Source organism: Acinonyx jubatus, chromosome E4 (genome assembly GCF_027475565.1).
Source record: "Acinonyx jubatus isolate Ajub_Pintada_27869175 chromosome E4, VMU_Ajub_asm_v1.0, whole genome shotgun sequence".
NCBI lineage: Eukaryota > Metazoa > Chordata > Mammalia > Carnivora > Felidae > Acinonyx > Acinonyx jubatus.
Window position 1 is genome coordinate 39,456,937 of NC_069395.1, and position 12,943 is coordinate 39,469,879.

General features: G+C 44.4%; 1 protein-coding gene across 2 annotated transcripts in view; it reads right to left on the minus strand.

Moving 5' to 3' along the window:
- Positions 1-12,943, minus strand: part of PTPN14 (protein tyrosine phosphatase non-receptor type 14) — a 109,574-nt gene that overhangs the window by 15,100 nt on the left and 81,531 nt on the right. Inside the window, exons 13-17 of one of the 2 annotated variants that reach the window (XM_027074446.2) lie at positions 12,155-12,298; positions 10,369-10,587; positions 6,940-7,068; positions 4,551-4,785; positions 632-795 (exon numbers count right to left, since the gene is read on the minus strand). In XM_027074446.2, the coding sequence (XP_026930247.1) occupies positions 632-795; positions 4,551-4,785; positions 6,940-7,068; positions 10,369-10,587; positions 12,155-12,298 (891 nt within the window). Of the gene's footprint in view, positions 1-631; positions 796-4,550; positions 4,786-6,939; positions 10,194-10,368; positions 10,588-12,154; positions 12,299-12,943 lie in introns of those variants that run through there. The other variant, XM_027074448.2, reaches the window with a different exon arrangement.

Below are 12,943 nucleotides of genomic sequence, written 5' to 3' on the forward strand. Positions count from 1 at the left end.
ACAGTGCAGAGCCTGCTTGGGATTCTCTGTCTCCCTCTCTCTCTGCTCCTCCCCCACTCACGCTTTCTCTCTCTCTCTCAAAATAAATAAATAAACTTAAAAAAATGATCTACCCTGCTCTGCTACATCACCAGTCTAGACAAGAGGGGACAGCCCTCATTAAATAAAACCTCCCCGTGAAGAATGAAAACCATTTGTCAAGTATACACATTTTCACATAGGATTTAGGCCAAAACACATCCCAGGAATGCAAATCGCATCTAGACTACCTGCGACCAGATAACCCACCATGGAAAATTACCCACAATAAAACCAGACTGTCTATACACCCCCACAGACTTCTGGAAGCAGATGCCAAGGTAGATCGGACTTTCTAAACGTTTCCTATCTCACACTTTCATCTTTTTTCGTTTTTTTCCGTGTTATCGGAGTGTCTACACAGAGCGGAGAAAGGCGAAAGATAAGAGAGGCTGTAAATGTCAGAGGCCACCTAGGAATCACGGATCTGGAAAACTCTTGTCAGAAGAGAGGAAATTAAGCACTGGAAACGAAAGGGCACAGGGGGAAGGTTTGGCTGCGGTGTAGATTTGTCCCCAAGGTGGAGTCTTCAGGAAAGCCTAGAATGACTCACTTCATTATGCTCCAGGCAGTAGATCATCAGCTCCGAAAGAATGACCACACCGGTCCGCCCCACCCCAGCGCTGCAGTGGACGATGATCGGAGGGTGCCGATTCTTGGCGCCTTCCAGCATGCTGTTGGTATGGCGTCGGACAGACTGGATCTCCTCCAAGTAGGCTGCAAGACAAAATGCAAATCCTGTCACTGAAGTCCTACATGGCTTTGCATACAAGGGAGCGGGGGGGGGGGGGGGGGGAACTGATGGTGAATCTTTTTTTTTTTAGGTGACAATAATTTTCGGTTCTTACAAGACACTAATTATTTGGCTGGTACTCACTGTACAGTCCTGGATCCAGAAAGGACCAGCTGGGAGTCAATTAGTCCATGGGAGAATTTGTTCTTTAAATTAAATAGTTCTTTTTTAAAAATTAAATTCTGTTTTCCCCTCTGCAAATCCCAAAGTCCCCCAAGCAGATGATTCTCGACATTACTTACAGCAATTCCTACTATTAACAGACTGGGATCAGAACACCAGCTAGGTCCCCTTGAAACGCCCGCCTGTCAGAGCCAATTTCTGGTGGGAAGAACATCCATCTGCCCCTTCCTCCTTCCCCTCACTGGATGAGTGAATGTCAACCGAGGCCTGACTTTCATTTTTAGATTTAAAAATAGACTTTGGGGGTCCTGCTTTTCAGCTTGGATTCCATGTGGTTCTGGAAGTAGCTCAAGACGAACACTTCCCTTTCTGGAGGGAACATGTGTGTGGGGTAGAGGGGCTGTGCCTCCTCCCTCACCCCTTCTGACAGCTGCCTAGCTCAGCAGGGCTGCACGGGGGTCTGTTCGCTACTCCAATCGGGCACAAATGAAAAATTACAGTAATGCAAGCCTTAATGACTTTTTTTTTTTCCCCATGGTGATGGAAAAAAAAACAAAAAAAGAGGAGAAGTATATAAATGTCATCCTCAAAGAGTCCAAGAACCAGAAGAAGTCAATTAGTCATACAGACTTCATAGGCGCTAGCGCAGGGGAGATACCATTGAAAGGTTCTTGATACTCAGAAAAATCTCCTCCCGATTCGGCATTCTGAAACAGGACCGGAAGAAGCACTCAAAGAGAAGTGAGTTCGAGCCATTCTGGTAATTTAAAAGCAACTGTTTACGTGCAATTGATATGCACTCCTATTTGCCTTTCTAACCTTATCCTATCGCAAAGTCATCCGAAGTCGTTTATCAAGACAAACTATGACCACCAGCAGCAGCAGCGGTGGTGGCAGCACCCAAAAAGTGGGAAGGCAATCTGAGATGACTAGACAGAGGTACTAACGTGAGCCAAATACCGTGCATGGAATTGTCACAAGTTTTCGGTAAGAGGGGAAAGGAATTAGGGGACTGTGCATTCTCTGACAAAAAAGGCAATGTTCATGCTCAACGGAGAGGTTTTTCTTGTGCTAAATTTAAGAAGAGACGTAAAAGGAATATTGACCCGTGAGGCAGATGGAATTCCATAAAACACAGAGAGACTGGATTTAAATGGATGCTCTCTCTAGCGATCACGTTAACTGAGTTCCTTAAGCTGTAACTCAGTGAGGACTTCTGCAGGCTGGAAGATAATTTGCCCAAAGTCCCCAGCATCCAGGGAATCGAATTTAAACACAGGCAAAATATCTTTTGAAATTCCTAAAAACCTGGAAAGCCAACATTTCCAAGACCCTCCTCAGCACACCGCGTTTCTTAGAAACGTAAATAAACTTACACAGTGTAAAAATGTTCTCTACGTTTTTCAGTAATTTAGATGGGCATTCCTTAAATTGGTTCTGATGGAAAAGATCGGACTATAATTTTAACCACCTTATAAACTCAATCTTCTGTCAGAGCTGTTGGCCAATCGTCAAACTGATCTACTCTGTTTCCATCTTCTTTTTATTTTCTTAAAGTTTATTTATTGGTTCTGAGAGAGGGGGGGTGGGGGAGGGGCAGAGCGAGAAAGAGAAAGAGAGACTTCCAGGCAGGCTCCACATCGACTGAGTGGAGCTTGATGTGGGATTCGAACTCATGAACCGTGAGATCATGACCTGTGCCCAAGCCAGATGCTTAACCGACTAAGTCACCCAGGCGGCCACCCCCCTCCATTGTTTCTATTTTCTGCATTTTGGAGATAATTCTGGTAAATCAATTAGCAAAAGATTATCATGGGAAAAAAAATAAAAAGAGCACTGTTATGAGGAAAGAAAGTTCTACAAAGGTCCCTGCCCACCTTATTAGTATTTTAAGCTACAGTATAACCGTCTGACCTCAGGCCAAGCACGAACCCTCTCTAGGTCTTTCTTGCTCCAGATCCTGTGATTCCCATCACCCTTCTGCTCTCTGTCAGTGACCACCTTCTCAAGGACCACTGTCACTTCCCTGATGGGAAATTAAACACTTTCATCAGCGAACAAGTCTGCATCAGAAACTTCCCATTGGAACTTGTGAAATGGTACTTTTAGGTTCTTGAAAACCCGATTCTTTCTCTTCTCCTCTCCCCACGCCTCAATTCTAAATGAAAATCAAAATAAAATCAAGGGTTTGACCTTATCGAACATCCAGATGATGGTCCTATTGTCTTCCGCCAGCTGGAGAGTCAACAACATAACAGGTAATAAATCTGCCGAGAACCCTAGGCCTAGCTGCGTGAGGAAGGAATGGGGTGTCTCCACAAGTGCAGGACAATTACACGAGACTGTGGAAAAGGAAGGGGGAGCATCATAACCATCACCAAAAAGCAGATGACAGTGTCAGATCTCACCCCTGGACTGCCATCACTGGCTTGCCTTTCTCACGAGCGCCTTCAAAACAGAGACCTTCTCTTTTCTGTGTTCTGAGAGCCTGATCCAGAGCCTAGAATGCAGTGGGCACACACCCAGTTTTTGGCTTTTCAAATAAAGTACTGCATATGTTCTAGACCAGTCGGCTTCTAAGAAAATCATACTCTGAAAAATATATGTTTTCAAAAACAACAAGTTGATTTCTTTCTTTTTTTTTTTTTTTTAAGTTTACTTATTTTGAGAGAGAGAGAGAGAGAGAGAGAGAGAGAGAGAGAGAGAGAATACACTGGGGAGGGGCAGAGAGAAAGGGAGAGAGAATCCCAAGCAGGCTCCTTGCTGTCAACACAGAGCCCAACATAGGGCTCGATCCCATGAACCATGAGATCATGACCTGAGCAGAGATCAAGAGTGGGGGGTTTAGCCAACTGAGCAACCCAGGCGTCCCAAAAGTTGATTTCAATAACTCTTAGTATCTTCATCAGAGGTATAAGAAAGTACTCACTGAGATTCCAGCTATAGGGAAATGCAGGGTTTATGAAAAGCAAGCCTCCATGAAAAATAAAAAAAATAAGTGTGTTTTACAGTGTTACGTAACCATTGCCACTATCCATTTCTAGAATTTTCTCATTGCCCCAAATAGAAACTTTGTACCCATCAAACAATAACTTCCTATTCCCTATTCCCCCTTCCCCTGGCCCCTGGTAACCTCTACTACACTTTCTACCTGTGTGAAGTTTTCTATTCTGGGCACCTCTCTAAAATGGAATCATACAACATGTGTCCCCTTGTGTCCAGTTTATTCTACTTAGCATAATGGTTTCAAGGTTCCGACATGTGACATATATCAGAGTAGTTACTTACTGGTGAGTACTCAGAGGTCTACATCAAGATAGAATGAATCAGTTTGCCGCAGTTTCAGCTTATTTGCATAAAAGGTAAGGAGAATATGATAAATGACATGTATTATTCTTCTCTGTTCTACATACACCATATGAAGAAACATAAATTTCAATGATGTAATTAATACTTTTGCCACTTATGAGAAAGCATCCTCGCTTTCCCTTTCCCTTCCAACTGATCAGACCACTGAGGCAGTTGCTAAAGTTCTGACTGGGAAGAAAAAACTTACATAAAAATCCTTGGACATCCTCTGGGCAGCCATGGTCCGGCCAGTCAGTGTACTGCAAATGCCACACCGTCCTTTCCTGCCCCGACAAAAGGTGCTTGACCTTCAAGCCTGTGGTTGCATAGCAACCAGAATCCGTTCGGAACTTTGTGGTGACCTTGAACTTGCCGTAGGTGGCTGAGCTGTGCTTGGAACCCAGTTTGGGCCAGTATCGGTGGCTCTTGGTTCGTCCGCCTTCCTGAATCACACACAAAAGCAAAATCTGAAGTAAGTCAGGGGAAGCTCTTATCCTCTCAATCTTAAATCTGAGGACAGAGGAAATGTGAATAGCTCCTAGGTCAGTAACTCAGTGCACTGGGCAGTCTCTATCACAGATTAGATCGTGCACCCTAAGACCTAGTAGGATTCACAGTGGTACTTACGGCAAGGAAGTATTTAAAAGATGCACAACTGAGCTGTGGCCGAATGTGAGCAAGAGGAGCCGGTGCAGAGAGGGCAGAGGCAGGAATAAAATGGGGTCTGTTTTTTAAGGGTTGCACAGTTAAATCACTGGATTGGAGCGTGGATCAGATGGTGGCTCTGAAGGAAACCCGGGGCAGGAAGTGGGTGGGGACGGAACAGTGCTGGGCGCAGAGCTATGGAGGTTGAGGGCGAGCTGGGGTCCTGTTCTCTCGGGGAGCCCTGCAGGCTGGCCCGCTTACAAAGCAACACATTTGTCGGGATGAGCACTGGCTGTCGTATGCAAGTGCTGAACCCCTGGCTTCTGCTCCTGAAACCAATACTACGCTACTACAAATTAAAAACAAACAAACAAAAAGCAACACATCCTCAGAGGCTACAAACACTCCCACCCTGATTCATCTGGTTGAACTGAGTCTTAGATTTGAAGCACACATGCCTCTTCACCTACCAATCCTGTGCATGTACTTTTTACCTGAGGCTTTAATTGCTATTACTCCTGAGGGACTACACCGATTACAGATTCCAAGAGACTTTAAGCCCCTGGCTGCCACATAGATCACCAGACATCGTGTCTGTAAGGCTGGCCCCTTCCGGTCACTCAGGTTTCAGCTCAGATGCAACCTCCTTAGAGGGGCCCTTGGTGGCCCCCCCGCCCCCACTCCCACCCCTCTGTCCCATCACCTGTTCTATTTCCTTCATGGCAGTTACCCCTACTGAGCTTACTTTATTTGTTCATTTTTTATTGTCCCTCCCACTAGAAAGGAAGCTCTCTGGGGACAGGGATCACACCTGTCTTGTTTGCTACCACACCCCTGAGTTCAGCACAGATGACACATTGCATTGAGTTGGATGAACCCCTTACAGTAATGCAATTCCAAAGGGGATAATACCATTCTAGAAATGTTTTTAAAGACTTTTTTTTAAAGTTTATTTATTTTTTTTGAAAGAGACAGAGACAGCATAAGTGGGGGAGAGGCAGAGAGAGAGGGAGACAGAGAATCCCAAGCAGGCTCCACACTGTCAACACAGAGCCCGTGAGATTATGACCAAAGTCAAGAGTCAGACGCTCATCCTTCTGAGTCACCCAGGCACCCCTCTTAGGGGCTGTTCTGGAAAGCAACTGCTCAGAATAGTCATTGGAGGAAACATGACTTTTTTTTTTTTTTTTCAGTTCGCTGTCTGCTCCCCACCCTTTAAAAATGTGTAGGAAAGTATATGCCCTACCACAGATACTGGTGAAAGCCAGATGAAGCTAGTCCCTTAAATGACTTGAAAACAAAAACTCAAGAATGTGACAAGAGAAGAAACACAAAACATCTTCCCCTAAAGACAGCAAGCCCCAAGCAAACTGCTAGATCGGCCAGTAGCATGAGCCAGTTTTTACAACACCACGTAGAGTGTTCTGGTTATAACAGAAAAACTATGTTTGACTTGGCAAAAGAAGAAAAAGATTCCCGTCCCCCCTCCCCAAAGAATAGAGACCTCTACAGGATCAACAGCTTCTGGTCTCTTTGCAGCTGATAAGCACGAAGGGGTGTGGAGCTGGCCCCGGCCGAGGCTGGGAATATGTGCCCGTCTGCCCAGAGCAGCCCAAAGTTCTCACTCAGATTCCAGGGGAAACATGACTGCTTTGTTTGGCACATAAAAGTGAGCTGAACTGAAGTTTGGTTCTTGTCTGTCTGTTTGTTTGTTTGACTGATTTTAGTTGATGGCGATTTGAGGAAAAGAGCTGAGAAGCTGGATGAAGACAGGACACAATGATAAATTATCTTTGGAAAATAAAACAAATCTAGAATGCCAGAAAGAAAAGGATTTGCAGAGAAATGGTGCTGTACGAAGCAGGATGAGGCAGTAAGGTCACCAGATATGGAGCCTCTCTTCTGGCCACCCCTCCCCCGGGAACAGATGGCTGGGTAGCCAGTCCCCTTACCTCTTCCGCGGTGACCATGGCAATCACGTTCGCTCCCTGCTCCCACACCATCTGCCAGAAGTCGTGACATGTGTGTGGCAGGGGCCCCTGAGTGGCTATGTAGTGCCATTCTGCCCCACCAACCACCACCTGGAAACCAAGGAAAACATTGGTAAACGAACCCCAGATCGAGGAAAGCATTACCTGCTGGCCATGGGTCCATTTGTACCTACCTGAGAACCTTGGATAACACCTTTTAGGCCAAATGGGTTAGTGCCATTATCAGAAACTTCAGTGACACATTCTCACATGAAAACACTTTTTGCCACTCAAGCCTATTAAAATGCACCTAATCTTTTTTTTTTTTTTTGCCTGCAAGTTACAGTAATTATATATAAACCAGCGCATGTTAAAAATATACACCCCCACACCCACCCATACACACATTACATGGCAGTATGGGTGTGTGTAACCTAACAGAACTTACTTGTTGCAGAAACAATACTTATGCTCACTATGTGCAATGTGCTCTGATAATTTCTATTCTTTTCTCCTCTCCGTTCTAGTCCTTTTAGACACACACTCACACAGTCACAAACCCAAACTGGTCCTGATTACTAGATTGCTTTCACACCCCGCTATTATACTGTGATCCAGAGTTAGAGAGACAGTATGCTCTGGAGTCCTTTTAATATTTTTTTTATAGTTTTTTAAACTTTTATTTTTTTGAGAGAGAAAGGGAGAGAGAGAATCCCAAGCAGGCTCCACACCGTCAGCACAGAGCCCGACGCGGGGCTCGAACTCACAGACTGTGAGATCGTGACCTGAGTTGAGACCATGAGTCCGATGACGCTTAACCGACTGAGCCACCCAGGCATGCCTCTCTGACATCCTTCTAAACAGCAACAACAACAAAAGTGTGCCACGGAATAACATCCCTTTAGAAGCAACGTCTTTGTACCAATGACCTGCTGGGAACTGTGTCAATTACTTCTGTTGTCCCTCTTACTCTGTGGTGCCATATACAGTAGAGGTGTTGTGAATGCATTTAAATGAACAATACGTGATATTTGATCATTAACTTCCCCTTGTGCAGGACCAGAGTATCCAACCAAACTTTGGAATCATGAGATGATTTCGGATAACAACAATATTATCCCATGCAGCTCAGGGCGATCTTGGGAGGATAGTTCCGCAGCTATAAATACCAGTGGCAGAGAATCATGAATAAGAAGTTGTGCCCAAAGTGCTGAAGGGCATGCCATGAGGGCAAAATCGTGTCCTTTGGAGGCATTCTTTCTGTGTGCCTTCCCATTCCCGTGCCTTGACATTTTTTCAAAGTCAGGCCTCCTTATCCATCCACCAGTGCAAGTCTCTGGAGAGTTCCTGGAGCATGAAGCGATCATTGTTTGAAACTTTTTCCCTTCGTTTATTTTTTGAAACTATATACTAACTTGAGTCAAACAAAAACAATGTCAGTTATTGTCTCATTACACAAGACATGTTTATGTTTAGGTCAAAGCTGGCAAGCAAAATCCATTTTCCAAGTACTGGGGGAGATAACATTCATACACTGGCTGGCTGGCTAGGAGTTTCATTTATCTGTGGAATTGTGATTTTAAACATTAGCCTCCCTGGCACCCAACATATAGGAACCATAAATACTTCCAGAGTATGCTGCTGCCTGGGGCCTTTCAGCATATTCCAAGTATTGACAGGAGGGTATTAAAAACTGCATTAAAAACACAACAACCAATGCGATGGAGGTAGATTTCACAGATGTGATGATTCTACCTCTGGAGCAAATAAATCTCTGTTCTGTGTTAATAGCTGCTTGGAACCCAGGGAGAAAACATTGGCAAGATATACAACTCAATTCCAAAAACATAAGGACAAGTTCTTACAAGCTCTATGGGTCTATTAAATGCACCCATGTCTAACCCGGATCCACAAGACGAAACGTAGGCCTCGGAGAATACTGAGGAGGGGAATGTTTCTGTTAACAATACCCAATGGGCACATCCGACGCACAGTGACAGCTTTTCCAGAGAGCAGATGGAAAATGGCGGAGGGTATTTGACCAAAAGGAGAAGATAGCATGATATAGCCGTGTAAGATTCCATAGACACTCTATCAAGGAGCAGCCGTGTGAGTTGCGTCTTTGAGTACATTCTTTTGGTTATCATTTCATAATCTCAATTAAGCTCATGAAACTGACCATCATCAGTTTACTTGAGAGTTTCCTGAGGTTCAGTTTTATAGTTTTGGTTCTCTCAAAAATTAAAATAAGATACCCAATATGATCCGTGACAGTTACTCTTTCATATTTTTTGACGGTACTTTCCGGCACTTAAAAAAAATACACGTATATATGTGTAGTTATCTATGCTCTGTGTACAAAACCCATACATCCAAGCACAGTCTACTTTTCAGATTCTGTACTGGAACCGTTATAACTGATACATGCACCAGACATCTGGCTGTATTTCAGAGGCTCAAAGGAATCTACCAAAAATTCAGCTACAGTTGGAAAGTCCAATGAAGAAAGGAAATGACTCGGAACAAGGCCCAAACCAAATTTCTAAGGTTACGATCATAAAAGACTGTTAATGTGAACCGTGGATGATTTAAAAACATCCTGTAACAATTGTTTTACTATCAGTATATGAATAAATTCTCCTATTTTGGAGGTCAGGGCAAACAGTGACGTTCTAAACGAGTATGTTCTGTTGTTAGGAAGATTGAGGAAGGTAAGCCATTTACAAAACGTTTAACCATGTACACACATGTATCTGTAACTCGAAATTCTAGCTGGGGCTGAGCGAAGCCAATTCTAAAGTCAATGAAATACTGAGATATGAAGATTTGAAATGCTAACAAAAATTTAATGGTATTCATGCACCGAATGATGTGGCAAATCTTACAAGCTTCAATACCAACCACGCCTTTATGGCCACATTCAAATCAGTCCACTCTTCTAAAGAACATGCAGATTTGGGACTTCGGCTGGATGATACATAACCTGTAGTGTCACAAGGGAGAACTGGGAAGTTCCCACTGCTCTTGAATATCATAGAAACTTCACTGACAGTGACTTCCAGAGTCTCCATCACGGGCTAACTACAAACCGAAAAGGACAATCCTCAGCTCCTCCTGTGAGCGTTGGGGACAGTGATGACTCGCAGAGAGAAGAAAAAGTTAAATCCTCGGTGGTGAGCAGGCTTCAGAAATAGCTGACCTGAGGTTTTCCCCAAGGCTGCTGGGCTTCCTTGTCTCTGCAGTGACAGGCATGAGAAGTTGCCTAAGAAGCACAGGAGTTCAAAAACACTCCCTCGGGGGCCGGGGATAAGCCAAGATGCTCAGTGGGAGAGCACAATTTTTTTCTCCCTGCATTTTGACCTTGAAGCCAGCAATCTGCAACAAACCTTCCCAGCACGCTCCCCTTCTTACCTTGATGTGGGAGGCATTAATGTAACCTGTGTTGTTTTCTTTGGTCGGTACCAGCTCCACTCTGTTCTCCTCATAGGGGACGACTTCACGGATGCGGCTTCGCTCGGCATTTTCTGGTAGGGCCGCGGTGCTGAAAATGCCATTGGCCTTCTTCTTTGGAATTTGCTCATATTCTGTGAACACCATTCCCTCTTCTAGCTTTTTCTTCAGGGTTCTGAACTGCAACAGAAATTAATCTTCAGCTTTCCGGATTATCCTATCCCCAAACCCCAACAAATCAGATTTGTTTCAAGATTTACAGTGATCATGTTAATAACAAGCAGTTTCAAGAGGTGCAACGAATGCTTGATTATTTGGTCTCATTATTAACCATTTTGCTAGTTTCTCTGGCCCGATAACCAATTTCCTTCTCATTCATACCTTAAATAGAACCAGTCATTAAGGCCAGGCAAGAGCTGAAATTCAAAGTCAGTATTTTCGTTATTAACGCCTCTGTTTATTTTTGTAACGTTTATTTACTTGAGAGAGAGAAAGCATGAGTGGGGGAGGGGCAGAGAGAGAGGAAGAGAGAGAATCCCAGGCAGTCTCTGCTGTCAGCCCAGAGCCTGACGTGGGGCTCAATCCCATGAACCATGAGGTCATGACCTGGGCTGAAATCAAAGGTCGGGTGCTTAACCGACTGAGCCACCCAGGTGTCCCAACACCTCTGTTTAAATTCCAGTGATAAAAAGACTGTTCATCTTAATTATCCAAACAACCTTTTCTCCACTTCCAGAGCTGTTTTTACTGAGCTAAATTTAAGATGATATTGGTCCACAGTTCTCTAGTTTTGAGGATGAGAGCCCATCTTTTATTTTTCCTGTGGCCAAACTACCAAGAACAATAACACGGTATTAACTGGATTAAATGATTCCTCTACAGTCCCTCCTGCCTTTAAAATCTTTCTAACATTTCATGTACACTGGCAGAAATCTAAAATCCAAATGTCACCAGCACTGAAATAAATTTACACATAGGGGTACCTGGGTGGTTCAGTTGGTTAAGCAGCCGACTTCGGCTCAGGTCATGATCTCGTGGTTCACAAGTTCAAGCCTCACGATGGGCTCTGTGCTGACAGCTCAGAGCCTGGAGCCTGCTTCAGGTTCTGTGTCTCCCTCTATCTCTGCCCCTCCCCTGCTCATGCACTGTCTCTCTCTCAAAAAAAGATTAAAAAAAAAAAAAATTAAATGTACATGTGTTTCTTAAGCAGAAAGTAATTGCAGAAACTAAAGGAACGCCTTTCTTCACATCTAAAATACTACCATGCAGCTTCTTCCTGCTTTTCAAAGCCAAAGTTCTCACAATGCATTATCAATCAGTCATGTTTTACAGCCAAAGAAAGGGACAGTATATTAAAAAAAAATTTTGTAAATGCTTGGGTAAGATAATCACTCCCTAATAAAGAAAGGGTAACGGTTCACAAAATTCACAGAAGTCGAAAGCTACAGCAATTGCTTAATTTGGCAAAAATAGAAACAGGCCCAGCAAAAGACTGACTTGACCAAGGCCACGCAGCTGGTTAGGGGCCGGTCCCGTGACGCAGGCATTACTGCATGAACTTGACAAGGAAACTGGAGATGCTGGAAAGAATCAATTTAATACAATGCACACTGGGTCTGGCTAATCTCAAATGAGAGAATTAATTCATCAAACAAACCTTAGTGCTGGCATGTTTGGGCAAGGCGAGAGCTCAGGAATCGCAAGACCACAGAGAATGAATCACATGCTCGACAAGCCCAGCGCTTACCCTCTCATCCATGGGAACTCGGGTGGCATCAGCTCGGCTCTCTTCCCGCCCCGAGACCCGGGCAACTGAGAGTCCATTCAGCGCCGCCAACATGAGCGGCCGCTTCTGTGCCTCCAGGCTTGCCATCTTCTGCTTCTCTAGATTCTTGCGGCAAGAAAAGGCATGTTCTCATTGTTTATAGTACGAGCAGAGTGCTGGAATGTGTTCTAATCTCCCCAAATCTGTAACTCCCCAGCCAAGGAATGCAGACAATCACCATCAGTAGGGCAAATTCAAACAGAGCCTTCCCCTTATTCCCGCCGTGCCTGAAGAAGCCAGTTCCCCCTGAGCTTTTATCTAAAAACGGATGAATGAGTGAACTAACAAACAAACGAGTACAAGCAAAGACTTCACATAAATACCCACTGCCATTCGGCCAAAAAGCGCAAAACGGCATACAAGCAAGACGCTTCAGGAAGACAAGGGCTGAAGGAAGGCAGGGGTCTCATAAAGAATCCAATCCCATCACAATGATGGCCCTTTTACACAAACTAAATGATTAAAAACTTATAAACGTCGTTTGTTGCCTTGTTAAGAGATCCAGACACAAAACCGTGACGAGAAACCTTCCCAAGTTTCCATTCTGAGAGGCTGAGATGGAAATCATCCCCAGACTTGCCAATGCCAAAGTCTGTGGTCATCCAGCACGATCCATGAGGCATAACCCTTCATGCCGCATCCAGAAGGCCCAAAGGAATGGGCACTATGGCTCCCAATGACCACGATGGGACATTACTGACTGTGACTCTG